The following is a 21687-nucleotide window of genomic DNA, read 5'->3' as shown; positions in this document are numbered from 1 at the left end:
TGCCGCTAATGATTTATCATTCATTCATTCAGTCGGCTAACAGGTACTGAGTACCTGGTGTGTCGGGCTGTTCCCGGACTGCAGACAGGGCCGTGACCAAGACAGACACACTCCCTGAGATCAGGGAGCTTATATTCTCAAGGGAGACAAGTAATAAATAAAGAAAATACATAGCTTATCAGATGGTCATAAATATTTTGGAGGAAAATAAAGCAAGGAAGGGGATGAAGCGTGCTTTTGGTACTGATTGAATTAATATTAATACTGAATTTCCCACTTCGGATTATTCTATTGCCTTAAAACAAACACACCCCCTCTCTCTCTCTTTTTGAACAGAATGCCCAGCGGGAAGGCAGAGAGGCACTGGCGCAGTTTGTGGTGGTTTTCCATGCGGGAGGCCGCGCGCTGCTGCGCTTTCTCTGGAACAACCGCTGGCTGTAAGAGGAGCGGACATGCCGAGCTCTGCCGCCCCCTGCGCTGAGGACGAGTCCCTGCACAGGTGGGAGGAAGGCCCTCCTCCGCCCCGTTTTCACCGTCACTGTTGGCTTATGCGGTTTCGTTGGAGAGCTGCAGGCTCACTGACCATTTGTCTGTTCAGAGCAACCGCTGTGCCATGTCTGCGAGTGCCCCACCTTGTGGAAGAGCCGCAGGCGTGCTCAGGAGGCGCTGCCAGGGTCCCCGGGGCATCTGCTTCCCCAGGGAACCTGAGCCTCGTCCTCAGACCAGAGGTCACAGCAATGGACGCTTCTCCCTGGCCCTCCCTGGGCGCCCAGCCACCTGTTGGCCCCACTCTGGGTGCCCATGTCCAGATCCGCGGCACCTCGTTCTGCTCATTCCTTTCTGCCCACCCGTGTTCCCTGTCTTCCCCTTTTAGGAGCATTACAGGTATTAAGGAAGTTTGTTGTTATAACTTATAAGTTCTGTATATGGTTGAGTTATTTGTTATTTAAAAATGAAATAAATATTGTTTTATTGAGCATGAAACATCTTCGCATATGTCTTTTGTGAGGAAGGGATTCCACTTATTCCGGCTCACCTGGGTTCATAATTTCATAGACTTTATTTTTTACTTTTTAAAATATGTTTTTATTGATTTCAGAGAGGAAGGGAGAGGGAGAGAGAGATAGAAACATCAATGATGATCATTGATGGGCTGCCTCCTGCACACCCCCTACTGGGGATCGAGCCCACAACCCGGGCCTGTGCCCTTGACCAGAATTGAACTTGGGATCCTTCAGTCCACAGGCCGACGCTCTATCCATGGGCTAAACCAGCCAGGGCCATAGACTTTAGATCTTATGCAGCATCCACTTTGTCCTTCTGAAGGGAAACACCCCCATTTTTTTAGTCTGCCTCATGCAGCACCTACTTTTTCCATCATCACCGCGGTTTTGGCTGACATGGAACAGATCCTGAACTTCTTTCTTTCTTTTTTTACTATTCTGAACAGGTATCTAATCGTATGGTTAAACATGAAAACAATATTAAAAACTTGCAGTGAAAACCCTTCCTCTTATTTTCTATCTTGAATCTCAATTGTTTATTATATATTCTTTCAGATGCCACACACATACCACACACTACACACACCAAACACACCCCCCCACATACACACCACACACACCCCACACACCACACACACACCACACCCCCCCACACACACACCATACACACACACCACACCCCCCACAAATACCCCACACACCACACACACCACACATGCCCACACCACACACACACACACACGCCACATACCCACACACACACCACACATACCCACACCACACACACACACACATCACATACCCACACACACACACCACACATACCCACACCTCACACACACCACACACACCACATACCCACACACACACACCACACATACCTACAAACACACACACCACACACACCACATACCCACACACACACACCACACATACCCACACCTTACACACACCACACACACCACATACCCACACACACACACCACACATACCTACAAACACACACACCACACACACCACATACCCACACACACACACCACACATACCCACACCTTACACACACCACACACACCACATACCCACACACACACACCACACATACCTACAAACACACACACCACACCCCCCCACACACACCACACCCCCCCACACACACCACACACCCCACACATACCCACACACCACACACACACCCCCACACACACACCACACACCCCACACATACCCACACACCACACACACCCCCCCACACACACACACACCCACAAACACACACATACAGGGCAGTGTGCAATTCCGTGGTGCTGGGTGCTGGGTGAAGGGTAGATGCACCTGTAACTGTGCTAGGTCCTGCCACTGCCTCCATGGGGTGGGGCCTCTCTGTGCCTCAGCCTCTCCAGTAGATGATGCTGCTAAACTTTTGGATTTTTGTTAAATTAATGGGGTGGAAATGATGTCTCAGAGTAGCTTTAATCTGCACGGCTTTTATTAACGAGGGACTCTGAGCATCCTTTCCTGTGTTCAGGGGCCACTGGCCTGTTTTCCGTGGATGCCCATCACACCCTTTGCTCATGCTCATGTATTTCCGGCCTTGTTCTTAGGGGCGCTAGGAGCTCATGCCAGGCGGGGCTCAGCCTTCCCTACCCAGCACCCACCCCGGTGTGCAGCGGAAGGTTAAGGCTTCTTCCCTCCTTTTCTTCCGAGGGGTGGACGTTTGGGTTGCTTTAGTGCTTACAACCTCTCCGTTTCCCCTCAAGACGGAGGGAGCTGAGGCATCGCCCGGGGCAGCCAGAGGCCTGGGGCCAGGTCCAGGCGGTCGCTGAGCTCTGAGGTCCAGGGTCTGCAGTCAAATGCTCTACCACTGAGCTATACCCCCTGAGGTCCAGGGTCTGGGGCTCTGCCGGCTACATGGCAGGCAGACAAAGTCACCCCCCCCCCCCCGCCCCCCAGGAGAAGCACTGGTCTTGATGGAGCTGGAGCGGCCCCTCCTATCCATCTGCGAAGACGCACAAGACCCCAGCCCAAGACCAGGGGTCCCCTCAGCTCCCCAGACCCCGCAGAACCCCACTTTCATCTCCCTGGGAGCCAGGGCCAGGCTGCCCACAGGCTGCCCGCCACGGAGGATGCGAGCAGGACCGACGCCTCCCGCGGAACCCAGCGCCGGGCTCTGCTCCCGCAGGGCCGCCCCCGCCCTCCCCCAACCCCGCCGGGGGAGTGGAAGCCGGACCCGCTCTTTCGTTTTCGTTTCCTGGAAGGACAGCGATTACCGAGCGCCCCGCGCCTGCTCCCGGACCGAGCGCACACTCCCCGCGTCTGGAAGGAGATTTCCTCCCACGAGGCGTTCCGTTCTCCAGCCGAGTTTGGGGTCGGGAAGGGAGCGTCTGGCAGTGCCCGGGCGCCCACGCCTCCGCCTGTGATGCAGGTAAGAGCCTGGCCGCTGAGCACACCGCGCCCCTCTCCGCCACCTGCCCCCACCCCCTCTCCGCCACCTAATTCCCACACTCATTTTATCAGTCCTTCCCCTGGCTGGAGTCTCACTTTCCAACACATTCCCCACCCTCACCACCCACCCTCACCGCCCTCACTCCCCGCCTCGCTCCCCTCCAGCCCCCACTCCTCTGGGTGCTGCCCCCTTCTCCTCGCCCTACACCAACCAGGTGTGACGTCTCTGGAAGTTTCTGCACAAGCCAGACCCGCACAGCTGACCCACGCAGCCACTGCAGGGCCCCTCTCCGTAACAACCCCCCTCCGTTTGCCATATTTCCCTGGGAGCCTCAGACCCATACCTGGGGAGCTGGGCGTCCTCCCACCTCCCGGGCCTTTGCCCGCCTCTCTCCAAGCCCATTTCCATGTCTGAGTCGCACACTCCTCCCTGTCCCTCCTGGAGGCCAGACGTCTCCCTCAGCGGCTCCCGTGGGCCTTTCCCCCCACGGCGGTCACAGGCCTGGGCTTCTGTCCTCTTGCTTGAAAGAGATGGAGGAGAAGACAAGGATCTTCCCGGAAGCCCTGGGCCAGCCCTAGGCCGCCAGCCCCCTCCAGCCGGGCCAGCCCCCACCGCCCCTGAGGCTGGTGACCTGAGAGGCAGCACCAGCGGGGCAGGATGCGGGCAGCCAGAGGTGGATGGAACTACCCCCAAGGTGTTGCTGAACCCTCCTCTGCAGCGGCCACGGCCTGCAGTCCGCTTTGCTGGCTCAGGTCCACGACCTCCTACTGCAGATTGCCCTCCGCAGACACCAGAGATGACTGTGCGGCTCCTCCAGGGCCTAGCGTGAGAAGTGACTTGGTTTCACTTTCCCTTTTTGTGACTGGGCACGAGCCCCAAGGAGCCTCCTGCTTCTACAAAGCCCTGCCGCTTTCCATCCCCTCACCCCGAGGAGGGAGCCACACCTCCCTGGGGCCTAGGCTGATTGGAAAACTGTAAAGATACAGACGCCCCTGCTGGGACTTTGGGGTTCAGAAATGTAGCCTGTCTTTTTCTCTGTTGGAAATAGGATTTCATTGTTTGTTTATTTCTGAGTTAAGGCCTCTTTATCCTGGCCCCTCAGGCTCCCACTGAGTATGATTAGGCTTTCAGATTCCCAGCTCACAAGTCAGGACCAGGGCGGCCTCTGGTGGGTCAGGCACAGGCACGGAAAGCTGGCTGGGGAAGATGAATGTCTCAAGCGTCTGCTGTGTGCAAGATGTGAAGGGCATCACGAGAGGACACACATGGCCCCACCTCCATGACACACACGGAGATGGATGCTCCTTCCCTTTGGAAAACTCTTAACGCCTTTCGGGATGCGGAGCCTACACCAGGCGCTCACCGCGGACTGCCTGGGTGTCTCTCTAGGAGGGAGCGCTGGCCGGCTCTCCCGTGAGCCCCGCGGCAGCCACGCCACCTCCAGGCGCCAGGGCCCAGGCCAGATGTGACGCCCACGTGGACCTGCAGGGCCGGCGGGGCATCTGCAAGCTGCCAGGAAGACTCCGTGAGTAGAGGAGAGGGGAGAGGGTTGTGTTTGCCAAGGACACACATGCAAGGCATGGACTTTCCTTATTTAAGCGTGTGATGTCCCTGCCTTTGCGGTTTCTTTGCTGGGCGTCTTTATTCCGTGGCGAGGAAGAGAGAGGAGGCAAATGTGAATTCTCCCTGCAGGGAACACAGCTGACGTGACCAAGCTTGGGGGCGCCAGTCTCCTCACTGGGAAGGTGAGGGTTGGGGTCCGATGAGCAGTTGGGTCCCTTGCAGCCTGAAGACCAAGAGTTGGGGACGTTGCCAGTGAGGGAGCCAGACAGGGCTAACCAATGAACAGCTGTACGTATATAGGATCCTGTTCTAAATAATTGTGTTTACTTTTTATTGTTACAAAAGTAGCATCTGCTTAGTACCAGAAATTGGGAACTGAGCGAGAAGCATAAGAAGAATATATATGGGACAGTCACATCCACCCCGAAGTCCACGGGAAATGCACTGGGCAGGGCCTTTCATTCCCTCCTCTGAGCGCTGCTCCTGCCCGAGGAGACTCAGAGCCGCGGAGCAGGCTGTGGACTAGCATTACTCTGCGTGGCCAGATTACTATGACCACCCCTTCGGTACTCCACTGACTTCCAAAACTACTGAATATTGGAAACTTCCTAAGCAAATACTCTGAAGGTTTTATTATTATTATTATTATTTGCATAACGAATTCACTTCATTGTACTGATGGGGTGGCCATAATAACCTGGCCACTCCGTGTATTTACGCCGTATTTCCCATAAACACACGTTGAGGCTCACACCGCTCTCCCTGTCAAGGCGAACGCTGGGTCCTGATGATGATCTCCCGAGGTGTTTAAATGCACGTCCTAAACTGGAAATGACGGAGTGCGGCTGGCTGGGGCGTGCGGGCTCTGTGATGGGCGGGGTCTGGGCGGCTGTGGGAGGCACGTCTGACCACGTCCTGCTCGGGGCCCCGGGCTGGACACTGCTCTGTGGGCTCCACACCCTCGGACCTCCTGGCCACGGGGTGCTTTCTAGGCGCGGACAGGGCTGAGCAGGATGTGGGGCAGGACTTCACCCGGCTGCCCCCCGAGGCCTCTGCCTCTGCTGCCTGGCATGTGTGATGGGGACAGAGCCTGTCTTCCCAGGGGAGGGGCAGGTGGGCCTGAGGCCTGGGCGTGGGTGAGGGGCAGGTGGGACCCAGGCCTGGGTGTGGGTGAGGGGCAGGTGGTCCCAGGCCTGGGTGTGGGTGAGGGGCAGGTGGGACCCAGGCCTGGGTGTAGGTGAGGGGCAGGTGGGACTCAGGCCTGGGTGTGGGTGAGGGCAGGTGGGACCCAGGCCTGGGTGTGGGTGAGGGGCAGGTGGACCCAGGCCTGGGTGTGGGTGAGGGGCAGGTGGGACCCAGGCCTGGGCGTCGGCAGGAGAGGAGCCCCGGGTGTGGAGGAGGCTCTGGTGCCTGGAGCGGCGGTGGAGGTGGAGGGATGTGGTGCTGTTTGGGGAGAAGGGGGGGGCTCTGTGAGGAACCTCCGTTGTGTCATTTTGTTCAGATGCCAGCCCTGATCGGTAGCTTGGGCTCAGGGCTGCTCCAGGGGGATACTTGGCGACAGTGGCCTGGAGGTAGGATCTGGGCTCCATTCCCAGCCCAAGCCATGGTGAGGGCAGGCAGCCCGGGGACAGGCCTGGAGACCCTGGGTGCTGCTGCTGAGCAGGACCCGGGAGGCCACCGAATCCAGCCCCCATGGCAGCTGAGGGCCCTGAGCCTCAGCGGATGGCGTCCCTGCAGGCCCCCGCCCCTCTGATCGCCCCCAGGGCCTCCCCGTGTACCCAAAGGCCACTCCCACCGCTGGCTCAGCAAGTCCTAGGATGTCGAAGCTGGTAGAGACCCTAGATGTCACCTCAGGAAACACCCACATTTCCAAATAAGACACCAAGGCCCAGGAGACTTGTTCTGCCCAAGGTCAAGTCCTCTTCAGTCCCTGCCTCCGTGGGTGCCTGGCTCAAGGAGGTGCCTGGCTTCTGGGTGGGAGGGTGCAGAAGTGGGCACTTGGCAAGGGTCGTCTCCGCCTTGGTAAGGGCAGTTATGCTCGTCTTTTCATTTTCTGAAGCCCTTCGGTGGGGCCTCTGGGGGACTCGGCGGGCCTCCCTGCACCTTCCCAGGGGCAGGAGCTTCCTCCCCTCCTGACCAGCCTGGTGACTCAGCTCGGAGCACAGGCTCACGGCCCTGGGGTGAGCTCCTGAGGCACTCGGCCTACTGCCCTGGTTAGAGTCTCCAGAAGACCCGGGAGAGGAGAGGGAACTCTGTCCTCTCAGGCCACCAGCACTGCGGTGAGAGCACACCCTGAGCCATCCCAGCCCAGGGCAAGGAAGCTGGGCCTCCATCCACTCCCTTCTCATCCTGATGGGAGGCAGCTGCCTCCAGGGGGATGGATCCCTTGTCCCCCCCCCCCCCCCCGCCCCCGCCCCCAGCGTTTCAAGCTGCCCTGACACAGCTGAGTCAGGTGCAGAGTAGAGGTGCAAGCCGAGGGCCGTGGCCGGGGCACAGCACCTTCTGTATCTCTCACCGTAGATTCCGTGACTCATAAAAATATCAGACAGCGCAGTCTGGCCCTTAGTAAGCACCTAACAGTCTTCAAAGACAGGGGACCCGCAATGACTCATTTTCCCGTCAACAGCGTCCCAAGGAAGCAAACCGCTGACACCTAATGAGGGTTTGACTTTTCAGATGCCGGGGTGATGTCAGCCCGATTCCTGCATTTCTGGAAACGGGGTTTCTATCGCTGGGCATCTCCCTGACATTCATCCCCAGTCGCCAGCCCCTCCCCCCTCCCCTCCGCTTCCACTGCAATCAGCAGGGCTGATTAGCCTCGGGCAGGAAGGCGGACAAACAGAACCAACCTGGCTGAGCCGTGTGAGTCAGCACAGAGCCACGGCCCGCCCGCAGCTCACTGCGGTCACCTGCCCGACGAGACGTGCGCAGAGCAGTGGGCCGTCCACCCCGGGGACCACAGACGCCCTGACAGGACACGGCTGGGCGGAGGGATGCGGTTCACGGGCTCCGGAGTGGCCTCAGCTCACAAAGGACACTCATGACTGTGTGTCCCTCTGACCGTGGGGAGAGAGGGGTGTCCCCTGTCAGGTCAGCCCGAGGCCGGGGTCAGGGGCAGCGGGGCCGGTGCCAGCCCTGTGACCACTTGCAGGCCCGGGCTGAGGTCACGGGAGCGAGTCTGGGAGGAAGTGATGCCACCTCCAGGGACGCTCGGGGGACTTTGGGAGCCGGCGGTTGTGGTGTGATCAGCAGCACAGCCTCCTGGTTGTGGCTCAGCCCCAGGAAGAGGCAGAGCGCCGCCTCCGCTGTCAGTGCCACAGGCAGAGGGTGGCATCTCTCTGCAGCTCCCGGGCCGGGAACGAGGGACGGGCCCCCGGGCTCCAGCAGTCCCCACGCCCTGCTTAAGCGCCCATCCTCTGCTTACAGGAGGGTCCTGGGCACTTGTGTTACTAGACGCGGCCCTAACACTGGCTCCCCATCCGAGAGCGGGGCTCTCACTCTCTAATGGGCTTGCGAATCCCCTGGGCTCGGTGGGTCTCAGCTGGGGCCTGGCTCCTGCATCTCGAATAAACTCCCGGCGCTGCCGGCGCCGTTGCGGGACGTGCCTCCGAGGACCTTGTCACGCAGCTCAGTCCTATCAGAGCTTTCAGAGCGCTGGCCACGGCTCACCGAGGAGGTGAAAGGGGTGCTGTGGGGAGAGAGAGCTGGTTGGGTGGGGCTGGGGGGCTGGGAGGGGTGGTCAGGGTGACCTCCCTGTTGTGCTCAGCTCCCTCGTTTCCATGTTTGTGGAGCACCTGCTCTGTGGCAGGCATTGCTCTCGGTGCTGGAGAGACAGAAGTGGCTGAGACTGACAAAGTCTGTGCCTCACGGGGCTGATGTCCTAGTCGGGGTGCAGCGACTCCATGAGGAAAAACTAAGCTGTGTAAGGGCAGTGAGGGCCATACAGCTGCGGCGGGGCCGGGGGGGAGCCCCCATGTCCAGCCCTGTGTGCAGGGGGAGGGAGTGTTGACTCCTCAGGGAGACGCCGAGCCCTCCCGCCATGTGCTGGACAGGCAGCTCCTCCGAGGGCCCAGCCAGCGGGGCCTCCGTTCAGATCTGTCCAGGAGCCGGGAGCTGGCCACGCTGGGAATTCCCAGTGAGCAAGGCTTGGGGCAGGGAGAGTACGGGGATACCTGCTGGAGTCTCGAGAGACAAAGATGGCTGGAGGGAAGGAACGGAAAACAGTGGATCCCTATGAGAGAGGGAGGGAGGAGCCGAGGGAGGGAGGAGCCCTGGCTGGTCTGCAGGTGGGGCCCCAGGGTGGGGGGTAGACTGGGAGGGAGACCCATTAGGCCCATCCAGCCACTAGGTCAGGGGGCTGCTGGGGAAGTTGGCAGCTGAGATACTGCGCCAGCACCTGCCAGGCATTTCACACGTGTGACCTCGTCTAACACAGAGCTGCGTTGTCTGGAAGGCCTGCGCCAAAGCCCGATGCGGGGCTGTAAGTGGCTTCCCTCGGCATCCTCCCGACAGTCCCTCGTGGCGTGGCCCGTGCCTTCTGTTCTTGCTTTGGCTGCCGAAGGCCGGTCCAGATGAGGAAACCGAGGCACAGTCATTTAGGTCCCATCGTTGACAGCTGGCCTGGCACCACATCGGTACTTGTTGTTTTCACTTTCACTTTTTTTAGGTGTCGTTTATATGCAGTCACGCGTGCTAATCGCAGTGTGCATGTGTATTTATGTACGTAAACACCGCGAGGCCACCACGTGCGTTTAGCTCTAGACCGTTTCCGGGGCCCCCAAAGGTTCCCCGTGCCTCCTCCCAGGCACTGCCCCCCAGAGGGCGAGCGGCCTGGTTTCCCTCCCTGGAGGAGCTCTGTCTATTCTTGCTCAGTTTTGCATCTGGCTCCCAGCGTAGCATCCGTAAGCTTCACCCACGTGTGGTGAGTGGCACTGGGTTGTACTTTCTGGCTCATTACCGAGCAGCGTTTGTGCAGGACAATATCACAGTCTGATCGTCCCTCCTCTGGCTGGTGGGATGTGGGATGTTTCCAGTTCCTGCCTGTTGTGCACGGAGCCCGGTGGGCATTTGCATGCGTGTCTTTCAGTGGATGCGGCCACCGTGTCTCTGGGTCTTTACTTAGGATTGGACATGCTGGGCTCCTGACCTCTGCGCCGCCCGGCAGCCCGGAGAGGCAGTGCCTTGTCCCACCCCACAGAGGGGGAGACTGAGGCTGAGAGAGGGTGAGTGCTGACTTGGCTAGTAAGTGGCTGCGCTGGAACACAAATCCTGAGTTTGAGGATTTGGCCCCAAGGTCCGTGGCTGACCCACTGCTTGGAACCTGGTCCGTTCCCAGGCGCCGGTCCTATTCGAAAGCCTTTGGCCTTAGTGACCTTTGAAAACATGGGAACTAGAAGGCCCCTCTTCTTAAAAAAAATTCTTTTTTATTGATTTCAGAGAGGAAGGGAGAGGGAGAGAGAGATGAAACTTCAATGATGAGAATGAGAGAGAATCATAAATCGGCTGCTTCCTGCACGCCCCACACTGGGGATGGAGCCCGCAGCCCGGGCATGTGTCCTGACCGGGAATCAAACCGTGACCTCGTGGTTCATAGGTCCACGCTCAGCCACTGAGCCACGCCCGCCAGGCAGGTTTCTCCTCTTGATCGCAGGGCCGGATGTGCTGGCGGCAACGGGATGAAAGGCGAGGGTAGGCGTGAGACGACACAATGAAAGCAAAACCAGACCAGGTGTCAGGAGCTGCTGCGGGCCGGGTGTGACCGCAGGGTCCCGGGAGACAGCTTGGCGGTCTGCTGCCCAGCTCTGTGGACCCGGGGCAGGACCGTGTGTGGCTGAGAATGTCTGCAAGTCCCGGTGTCCCCTCTCACTGTGCTTGTAGTTTTTTCATGGAGGCTGAACAGCCGGGGGCGGGGGTGAGGAAGGTGGGGTAGGCGTGGAATCCATCCTCATGCTCTGGCCAAACACAGGAAAATGGGCCCCTCAGACTCAGGCATCACCGTTTCGAATTTTCAGACCGACAACCTCAGACATCATGAACTAGGCAACGCTGCAAACATGCAATTGCCAGTTGGCCCGGAGCCTGGCAGTCCTGAGCGGCTGGGTGGCTCCGCCGGACACCTCCTGTGTGCCGCCACCTCGGCCCGAGTCTCACCCACCAGCTTCTTGTGTCGCACGCTGTCCCCCCAGACTGAGCCCCAAGAGGCTCTCCATTCCCGTTCCCACCAGCGAGGCTCCTGCTCCGTGTACTCCTGCCAGGGGCAGGTGTCCTTAAAACGGCCTCCCATCCTTCCTCGGTTGCGCCCGGCCCTGACGTCTGGTGGGTGGAGGCCAGGGAGCTGCTAAACCTTCTGCAAGCTCTGGACAGGCCCACAGCGGGAATTCTCAGGCCCGGAGTGTCGATAGTGCTAAGCAGTCCTGCTCCCCTGTGAACCGAGCTGAGATGTTTTGTCTTAAAAAAAAATTTAGAGACGCTCTTGACCTAGGATGGGCATTAGCCTTTTATCTGTGTTTTGCAAGTATTTCCCCGAAATCTGCCCTCTGTTAGCGTGGTTTCTCTTTGCCACACAGACAATAATGGAATTATTCAAATGCGTCTTTCACTTTGATGACAGCCTCTGGGCTTCCTGTCGAAATTGAGGGCTCCCTGCCCGTGTTTGGTGCACATGGTTTCGTGTTTCTGCTTCTCTTGAGGTTTTCATTAGGCCTTATCGCCGGGAATTGATTTTTGTGAACAGTGGGGGGAGGGTCCAAGTATATTTTCCACACGGAGAGGCAGTTGTGGCGTCAGCATATCTTAAATGGACGATCCCTTCCCACCGAATGAAAACCCGCCTCTGTCCTATTTTACTTTGCACACGCACACCGCCCTCCGGCTCCCCCTTCCTTTCCGATGATTCTTGTCAGTCTGGTTCAGTCCCATCACATCTTGATTACATGACTTTGTGGCATGTGTGCCAAAGGTCACCTGTCACCTCTATTCTTTTTTTTCTCCCTTAAATAACTTTTTGGCCCACGTCAGACATTTATTCTTCCTTGTTACTCACTCTTAGTTCCCAAAATAAGGAAAGGAAAGCCTCTCTGTCTGTCTGTCCGTCCCCACTGGGCCGCGTTGCCGCCGACTGGGATTGTTATTAGACAGTCACTGCTTGTGGGGCCCCCCTCCTGCCAGCCTCGCGCTGTGCCCTGCCCCCAGCAGTGCTTGCTTGATGTTGGCTGAATGAATCAACGAGTAGATGATGCACTTTCTTCTTTTTCTTTTTTAAATATATTTTATTGATTTTTTACAGAGAGGAAGGGAGAGAGATAGAGAGTTAGAAACATCGATGAGAGAGAAACATCGACCAGCTGCCTCCTGCACATCCCCCACTGGGGATGTGCCTGCAACCCAGGTACATGCCCTTGACCGGAATTGAACCTGGGACCTTTCAGTCTGCAGGCCGACGCTCTATCCACCGAGCCAAACCGGTCAGGGCCTTCTTTTTCTTTTTAACATGAAAACTTTTATCTCTTCTGTTGTTTTGGGAGCAGGCAGTCAGAGGCTGGCTCCGTCTTTGTCACTGCGGGGGGCAGGGGGCAGGGGGTCAGGGGCTGGGGGTGGCTTTGGACAGTTTTTTTCTCCGCTGCCTCCATTCTCTTACCGTCACACTGGACCCGGTGAGCCCCGAGCTCCTCCTGCTCTCATGGCCGGGGGTGCTAGAGGGACGAAGGGCCACCAGGCGGACTCATCACGGGCACAGGGCCGGCCCCAGCACTGTCGGGGGCCCATGAAAACATGCCAATTCCTTTTGAAATCAGAAGAAAAAAACTTTTAGGCAGAAGAAAATGTTTTAATATACAACAGCATACTCACCGGATGCCGATGCAGCCATAAAATACAATAAGAATTTTTGGTGGAGGAAGGGGCCTGAGCGAGCCGTGCTGTGCTGTGGGCCTGCTGAGCAGCCCGGTCAGGGAGGCAGTGTCGCCTCGGGCAGCCTGGCCAAGGTAGGGCAGAGCGCGGGGGATAAGAGGGGGCAGCGCTTGCTGGGGGCTGCCAGGGAGGAGACACCCGAGCTGAAGGTGGGGGAGACTCCTCTGTCCCCCGGCTGTTCCCTGAGCAAACCCAGATCACAGCTGTCTCCACAGAGTGGACGAGAACAGCAGCCACACAGACCTGGTTCCGCCCGGCTGGACCTCATGTACTGTGGTCCCTAACCTCTGGGAGCCTCGGTTTCCTTATTTGGAAAACAGTAATACTAAGACCTTCTTTGTGGGACTGGCTGGTCGTTCATACCATCCTCCAGTATGTGTTTACCGAGCACCGACTATATTCATGCCCTGTCCTGGAATACATGCAGCGTGCACACAGGCCTGGCACAGAGCAGTTCCTCGTTACACATTTGTTGAATGAATAATTGGAACACAGGCTGGGGTGGCGGGTTGCGGGCACCACAAATAAATAAGCGAATACATAAAAAGTACATAGATGATGATGAACATATAGTCGTATCAAATGTAAAGTGCAATCCAAAGAAGGTAAGGTGCCAGGAAGGGGAAGAACAGGACACAATGACAGAGGCAATGACTGGGTGTGGGAGCAGGACACCTGTTCAGAGAAGTGTTCAGGGTGGGCTTCTTGGAGGAGGTGGCATTTAAGCGAGGGCCCGCCCCCAGCCCACGTCCTGTGTTGCAGGGATCCAGCCCGCACTCTGGAGCCGCGAGGACGTGCTGCACTGGCTGCGCTGGGCTGAGTGCGAGTACTCCCTGCAGCGCACCCGGGAGCGCGGCTTCGAGATGAACGGCCGTGCGCTCTGCATCCTCACCAAGGACGACTTCCGGCTCCGCGCACCCGGCTCAGGTCTGGAAACTCTCTGGCTTTCTCTAACCCCCTGGAAGCCCACGTAGGCCCGGCGGGAGGTGGAGGGGCGTTGGTTGGAAGGTCATGCTCACTCCCAGCACCGAGGCCGGCCGCCCTTCTTTCCATAGATGTTTGCCAGGCGGCTCCCAGCCCGAGCTGGCCTGCAGCAAAGGACTCCATTTGGCGGTTGATTTCAGAGCCGCAGGCAGGCGTCTGTCCTGCCGAGCACTGTCCCCTCCCAGCCCCTGTGGCCCTGTCTCCCCTGCCATCTCCAGCAGCACGCAGCCTGTGCGGGACGTGCCCCCAAGGGGCCCATGGCTGCGGGAAATGAGGCAGCGCCCATGCAGCCTGGTCATCGGCCCCTCCCGCCCCCCAGGTGACGTCCTGTACGAGCTGCTCCAGTACATCAAGACCCAGCGGCAGGCCCTGGTGTGCGGCCCTTTCTTCGGCAGGGCCTTCAGGCAGAAGATGCCCCGTGGGCACTGCCCCTGCCCCCTGCAAGGTGAGGCGCTCTCCTTGTTGCCGGGCTTCCTCGTGGCAAGGGGCTGTTTGCACCGTCTGTTTCTTTCCCTCCTGATCTCTCCATGGAAACGGTTCTTGTCGGTCTCCAGGGCCGTGAACTTAGGGATGACCACACCCTCTCCCTGTGGCCTCGCGCAGCCTCCCACCCGGTGGGTTACCCTCTTCCCCGAACTCAGCGGTTCTCAACCTGTGGGTCGCGACCCCTTTGGGGGTCGAACGACCCTTTCACAGGGGTCGCCTAAATACATCCTGCATATCAGATATTTACATGACGATTCATAACAGTAGCAACATGACAGTTATGAAGTAGCAGCGAAAATAATTTTATGGTTGGGGGTCACCACAACATGAGAACTGTATTAAAGGGTCGCGGCATGAGGAAGGAATCGAACCTGGGACCTTTCAGTCTGCAGGCCGACCCTCTATCCACTGAGCCAAACCGGTTTTGGCAATTTCCTTTTTAATTTTAATCATCTATCTCCTTTCACTCCCAACTTGAATGTAAGCTCACGAGGCAGGGGCTTCTTGGGGTTCAGTGATGTGTCCCCAAGATTCTAGAACTACGCTGGCTCCTAGAAGGCTCCCGATCAATGTTGATGGGGTGGGTGGAGAAGACACTGGACTGAGGTGCAGGGCACCTGGGCTGTGGGCCTGGCTTTGAGAACAATGTTGCGGGTGCAGGAACAGGTCTGAGAGAGGAGTCACGTGTCTAGAGCTGGGCTAGCAGCGGGGCTGTCTGGCCCTCACCCACGCCATCTGGCACGGGGGCTGGACGCAGGGAGACCACCAGCGTGCTGCCCCCCTGGGTTCCCGGGCATGCCGGTGAGGAGGCCTGGGCTGGGAGGCTCTGTCCCATAGCATCACCGGTGCTCATTTGCTTGCAGAGGGGAGCAGGCCCTCTCAGGGGGCCCAGGGAGGCCTCCTGCAGCAGCCACCCGACCTGGAGCTTACCGACTCCTGGAGCCGCCTGGATGCCCCTGGCCTGGCCAGGTGGCCCCCCGGCGGGGAGGAGGCCCTCAGCTTCCCTCTCCGTGGGGAGCTCAGCTGTAGGGCAGAGGGAGTCTGCTCCTTCCCCACGAGGCCGCAGGCCCCCGTCGACGGCAAGATTGATGGCAGGATCGCAGGTGGGTAGGGGGCTGTGTTTTGGGGGATGAGAGGATCCGTGAGGATGGGCGTTAGAAAGGCGCTCTGGCTTTGCTCTGTGGGCTGAGAGGGTCCGTGAGGATGGGCGTTAGGAAGGCGCTCTGGCTTTGCTCTGTGGGATGAGAGGGTCTGTGTGTGCTGGGCGGTGGGGATGTGGGTGACTGTCCTGTGTGCTGGCCACAATCTGGCCACAGCGAGCGGTGCCGCCCAGGGTTGCCAAGCCCACCCCATCTCCAGAGCAGAGACAGTTACGCCAGTCACACTCAGGCAGTTGGTCAGGCTCGCATTAAACACCTTATTTACTTTTAGGGGGATGAGAAAAGATAAACCAAAGAACCTATACACTTATATGCATAGCCCATGGACACGGGCAGTAGGGGGGTGAAGATCGGGGGGTGGGGGTGGGTAGGGGCTGGGAGGAGGGGGTAAAGGGCAGAAATTTGGAGATATCTGTAATACTATCAACAGTACAAATATATTTTAAAAAACCCTTATTTACTTTTAAATAGTTGAGCACTTACTATGTGCCAGGCACGGCTCTTTATTTAATCCCACAATAGCCCTTGAGGTTGGTATTATTAGCAACAGTCACAGACAGGGAAATGGGGCACAGAGAGGCCGAGTGACTTTCCCATGTTTGCACAGCAGTAAGTGGCAGAGCTGGGCTGTGAAGCAGGCGGTCTGGCTCCAGAGCCTGAGCCTACAGGTGACACGCCTCCATTTTACACTTGTTAAAGGAGTGACTAATAGACAGGCAAGCAGACAGACTGACCGATAAGCACCAAAGGGTGTTTCTAGCCATAGTGGGGCCACTATACTTATTCTAAGACACCACTGAGGCAGAAGAAGCATGGCTTCTGGTTTGGAAATGCCTGGGAATCCCTGAAACACAATTATTTTATTTAAAACATATATATATATATATATATATATATATATATATATATATATATATATAATTAGAGGCCTGGTGCATGAATTCATGCACCAGTGGGGTCCCTTGGCCTGGCCTGTGGGATTGGGCTGAAACCAGCTCTCCAACATCCCCCGAAGGATCCCGGATTGCGAGAGGGCACAGGCCAGGCCAAGGGACCCCACTGGTGCACGATCAGGGCCAGGGAGGGACGGTGGGAGGGCTCCAGGGCATGTCTGGCCCATCTTGCTCAGTCCCAATCGGCCAGACCCCAGTAGCAAGCTAACCTACCAGCCGGAACATCTGCCCCCTGGTGGTCAGTGCACCTCATAGCAAGCGGTTGAATGGCCTTAGCATATCATTAGCATATTACGCTTTGATTGGTTGAACAGACAACCAGACGACCAGACACTTAGCATATTAGGCTTTTTGTTGATTTCAGAGAGGAAAGGAAAGGAAGGGAGGAGAGATATGATGAGAGAGAATCATTGATTGGCTGCCTCCTGCACTCCCCCTACTGGGGATTGAGCCTGCAGCCCGGCATGTACCCTGACTGGGAATCGAACTGTGACTTCCTGATTCATAGGTTGATGCTCAACCACTGAGCCACCGTGGCCAGACCACAATTATTTGATTTTAAAAATAATAATGGCTTAACATTCTTTGAGCACTTACCTGGTGCCAGACAGCGTGCTAAGGTTTTGTTTGGTTTTATCTGTTGTGTTCTTCCATGCTCCCATCAGGCCCTGTGAGCAAACTGGCTTGGAGGCCCAGGTAGTGGGACTGGAGCTGCGGGTGCTCCCGGGCTCCCCCTGCTGCTTGCCCTCCGCGATGGCACATGGGTGTCCTGAATCTCCCTTAGGATGAGGGTGGATGTTAGCACCTGATTTAACAGAGTCCAGGGGAGTGACTGGGCCAGGGGCAGACAGGACCTGGAAGCCGCCTGCCCCAGGGAAGGGCCCTGGCTTTGGTGTCTGCAGGGCTGGGTGAGAGTCTGCCTGCCTCTCTGAGCCCATTGCCTCATTTCTTCCTGGGGATGAAGGGAACACCCCCTAGAGTTAGGATGATTGAATGAGACAACGAGTAATGGCCCCCCAGTTCTGCTAACACCGCCGTCGTCTCCATCCTGCTGCACGCCGGGCCCCAGCCTCGCGGGCCCATAGCGCCAGGAAAGCCGCCTGCACCCTGTGCTCCATTGCAGACTGCCGGCTGCTGTGGGACTACGTGTACCAGCTGCTCTCCGACACCAGGTACCAGTCCGTCATCAGGTGGGAAGACGAGAACGCCAGGATCTTCCGAGTCGTGGATCCCAACGGGCTCGCCAGACTCTGGGGAAACCACAAGGTGAGCCTCAGCCAGCGGGCGGGAGGCCTCAACTTACCCAGAAGCGGACGGGGCAGGGGTCAGAGCGGACCCTCAGCACTAGGGCTCCATCCTTACCTGGGGGGCTCAGTAGCAGCTCCAGGAAGTGTTGGGGTCCTTCTACTTTGGGAGGTCCTGAAGGACAGACAGCGGCTTCCTGAGGAGGGGACTGGCCCTGGAACTTGGGATCTTGCCTTCTCACCACTTGCTCCCACCTTTGCTTAGCAAGGGGACCTTTCAGAGCACGTTCACATGAGTTTCCCATCGGATGCCGTGGGGTGGGCGGGCCGGATGGGAACCAGGTTCCCTGGGGGAAGCCGGGACAAGAGCCAGGTCTCGGGCCTGCAGGGGCATCTGCCGTCGGGGCTGAAGGCCCGGAAAGGGCTGAGACCAGCATTCCCAGCGCGAGGAGTGCCCACACCTAAATGGGTGTCTGCAGGGGATTCTAGGAACTAAGGACTTATTTTAATAAGAATCAGTGCTGGGGTCCAACCCCAGCAGGTCCAGGGGTCCCCAAAGGTGTGGACGGAGTCGGCGAAGAAGGAATGACACGGAGACAGCGTTCAGTTGATCAGCAGCCTAGCCAGGATCTCCAGCCAAGTTCTGGTTAGGATCTCCAGCCAAGTTCTGGTTCGGTTCTCTCACTAGGTTCTCCAGCCAGGTTCTCCAGCCAGGTTCTGTCTAGGTTCTCTAGCCAAGTTCTGTAGCCAGGTTCTGTCCAGGATCTTTTGCCATATTCTCTTGCTAGGTTCTGTCTCTAGGTTCTGTGTCCAGTTTCTGTCCACGATCTTTTGCCATGTTCTCTCCAGCGAAGTTCTTCTGTCTCTAGGTTCTGTGTAGGTTCTGTGTCTAGGTTCTGTGTCCTGTTGTCTTGTTACATCTGTATTTATACTAGTTGATTCCAATCCTGTCAATCTCTATTCCAAAGGTTAGAGTGTTTCTTATCTCCATTCCAGGGAGTAAAGATTATGTTGCTTAAGCATGATTGTTCATAGTTAAAGTGATTAATTACCCGCCTGGCACTTAGTTAAGGGGTTTTATTCCCTCCCTAACCTCAGGGGAAAATCCCTACCTGGGGAAACAACCTTTCTCAGAGAGGTGACCTTGGTTAAAACACATAGTGCCAAGAAGGTGAGCAAACATATTAAGAACAGTATGCCATATATGCCAGGGCCCTTGAAACAGCAAGGGCTGACCGGCTCCTGGCAAATCAGGATTAAAAAATCTATCATGTCAGTCTTATGATTTACAGTGGTGATACAAAGCAAGTGTCCTTGTCTATAAATTAATTCACTGAAATAAAAAATGAGTCTTTTATTTTATTTTATTTTATTTTTTAAATACATTTTATTGATTTTTTACAGAGAGGAAGGGAGAGGGTTAGAGAGCCAGAAACATTGATGAGAGAGAAACATCGATCAGCTGCCTCCTGCACACTCCCCACTGGGGATGTGCCTGCAACCAAGGTACATGCCCTTGACCGGAATCGAACCTGGGACCTTTCAGTCCGCAGGCCGACGCTCTATCCACTGAGCCAAACCGGTTCTGGCTAAAAAATGAGTCTTTTAAAGAAAACTATTAATAATAACAATAATTTGCAATACGTAGCATTCCTTAAAAGGGCATAGCATTTGATTGGCAGGCACTGCTCTGAGGGTTATATTTTACTAACTCATTTATTTACTCCTCACAGCAGCCTCGTGAGGGCAGGTAGGTATCAGACGGGGAAACTGAGGTACCGACTGGTTTATCAACTTGTCCAGGAGTCTGCAGCCAGGAGGTGGCAGAGCAGGGACTTGAACGCAGACTGCAGCCCTGCACTCCTCTCTGTTTTGTGGCCTCTCAGGACGGCCGGTGGCTGGAAGGGTGCGAATGACTGAAGTTTGGATGTGCTCTTTGGCCCAACCCCTGCACAGTACAGGGGAGAAACTGAGGCTCAGAGAGTAGTAAGTTCATTTAATGAGCACAGACTACATGGCAGGCACCGTGCTAAGTATGCTCACGGATTAGCAAGTTCATCGTTACCACAAGCCTGTGAGACGGATGTCCTCCTCCTCATCTCATAGCCGGGCACACGGGTTCAGAGACGTAACACCAGTCCAGCCACTTCGCCCTGCTCTGCACTGCCCGCCCTGCGGAGAGAGGAAAACATCCCCTGGCCGAAGTCACTCGGCCCCTTGCCAGGCTGTCTCTATGATTACGTCGCCAGCTCCATGTATATTTATTTGTTACTGCCGGTGGCATTCGCTGTTTAAGAGCTACAGGTGGCCCGCTCCTGCCCCAGTTCTCAGCCAGGCAGACGAGAGATCCGCCCCAATGTGTCTCCCCCACCGCCCCCTGCCTTCCTCCTTCCAAACTCAAGAGAAAGCCCTCAGAACCCTGGCTGCTCCCTTCCAGGCGTGGGAACCCTGGGAGCCGAGGCCCGGGAGGGGCGGGAGAGGGGGAAGTGGGGGTGATGTGGCTGCCTTGCCCCCCAGAACCGCGTGAACATGACCTACGAGAAGATGTCGCGCGCCCTGCGCCACTACTATAAGCTGAACATCATCAGGAAGGAGCCGGGGCAGAAGCTCCTGTTCAGGTGAGCAGCCTGGGCTCAGGGGTCCAGGGAGGCGGGCGGCGCTGGGGGGGCAGGAAGCCCCGCGGCTGGGCAGCGGCTGACTGCGCTGGGGCCCGACTCCAGGTTCCTGAAGCTGCCCGGGAAGACGGCCCCGGGGCAGGGCAGCCGCCCGACGCAGCTGCAGCGCCGGGCGCAGGGCCAGGCCGGCTTCAAGGCGGACGTGCCGGCGGTCTCTCCGTGAGGGCATGACCCGGGCCCTGGGCAGATGGGACAGAGAGCGAGTCCCTCGTGAGGGCGGCGAGCTGCACGCCTCCGCCCTCCTCCCCGGGCAGCAGGGACGCCCGGCCGGTGCACTTCGGGACCTGCTGTCATCGGGGACCTCAGAGCCGCCTGAGGGCCTGAGCTGTGAGGACTGGGAGGCTCGCCCAGGACATCGTGGGCCAGGCGGGGCCACCGGCATGAGCTCTCCCGGCCTTGCCCCGGCTACCTGCCCAGCGAGGGAGGGTGGCCGGCGCTGAGGGCATCCGGCCCCACGCCTCCAGGTCACAGAGGGAGCGGCCCCAGCCTCAGCTCGCCCATCAAGGGCGTGTGCTCCCCGCAGGGCTCCTCTATGAACGGACAAAAGGATGGCTGCTCGGTCAGCCTTTGGGATAATGACAACGATGGTACCTGGCGTTTACGTGCCCCCTGTGCAGGCCTTGCGCTCAGGGTCCTGCCTACATGTCATCTCGTTCAGTTCCCACGCCACCGTGAGGTTTAGAGGTCTGGGCACAGGCAGACCTGCAGAGCGGGGTGTCCCCCGAGCCCAGTGCTGCTGCTTCCCGTCAGTGACTGCCAGGGTCTCGGGCCTGAGGCCTGGCCCTGCCTCTCTGCCGGTGTCTCCGCGACAAGCCCTGTCCGCAGTGTTGAGTCTTTGGTGGCGGCGACTGTGGCCCAGTGGAAACCGCCTCCCGTCCGCGCCTGGGCCCCTGTGCGCCTGCCCGTACCTGCCAGGTGGCTTCGGGCAGGTTGTTCCACCTCGGGGACCGCAGGTTTCTCGTCTGCAAGGTGGGGGCGCTGCCCTGGCTGGCCCTCGGGACAGCGGAAGCTCCGTAAGACCATACCTGTGAGTGCCCGCGGGTGCCTGCTCCGCAGCGCTTACTCCGGTCACCGTCACCGTCAGCCCTGCCAGCCGAGAGCTGCTCTCAGCACAGGCCTCTGAGCTGCTGGGCCAGCCTCCCTCTGCAGCCCCCAGTCCCGCTGGGCTCCTGGGGGTCGGAGCCGCCCCCTGCACCGGAAAGCGAAGGGAGCGTTTTCACTTCATGAAAAACAGAACGTGGATCTGCACCTTCTTTCTGGGGAGGA

The 21687-nt window shown here is 57.8% G+C and overlaps 1 protein-coding gene across 1 annotated transcript; it reads left to right on the top strand.

The window, feature by feature from the left end:
• Positions 1–452: 452 nt before the first annotated feature.
• On the top strand, positions 453–20584 carry ETV7 (ETS variant transcription factor 7; the record flags this gene model as incomplete). Its single annotated transcript, XM_081094633.1, has 10 exons — positions 453–499; positions 875–885; positions 3261–3427; positions 4838–4973; positions 13682–13846; positions 14223–14348; positions 15253–15492; positions 17626–17768; positions 20264–20364; positions 20467–20584. The coding sequence occupies 10 exons, from the start codon at positions 453–455 to the stop codon at positions 20582–20584; spliced, it is 1254 nt and encodes a 417-aa protein (XP_080950759.1).
• Between the last annotated feature and the right edge of the window lie 1103 nt (positions 20585–21687).

Source organism: Myotis nattereri (genome assembly GCF_964212035.1).
Source record: "Myotis nattereri genome assembly, chromosome: 6".
NCBI classification, from domain to species: Eukaryota; Metazoa; Chordata; class Mammalia; order Chiroptera; family Vespertilionidae; genus Myotis; species Myotis nattereri.
The sequence above is the reverse complement of the archived record's forward strand: the minus strand, read 5'-3'. Positions and strand labels throughout refer to the sequence as shown.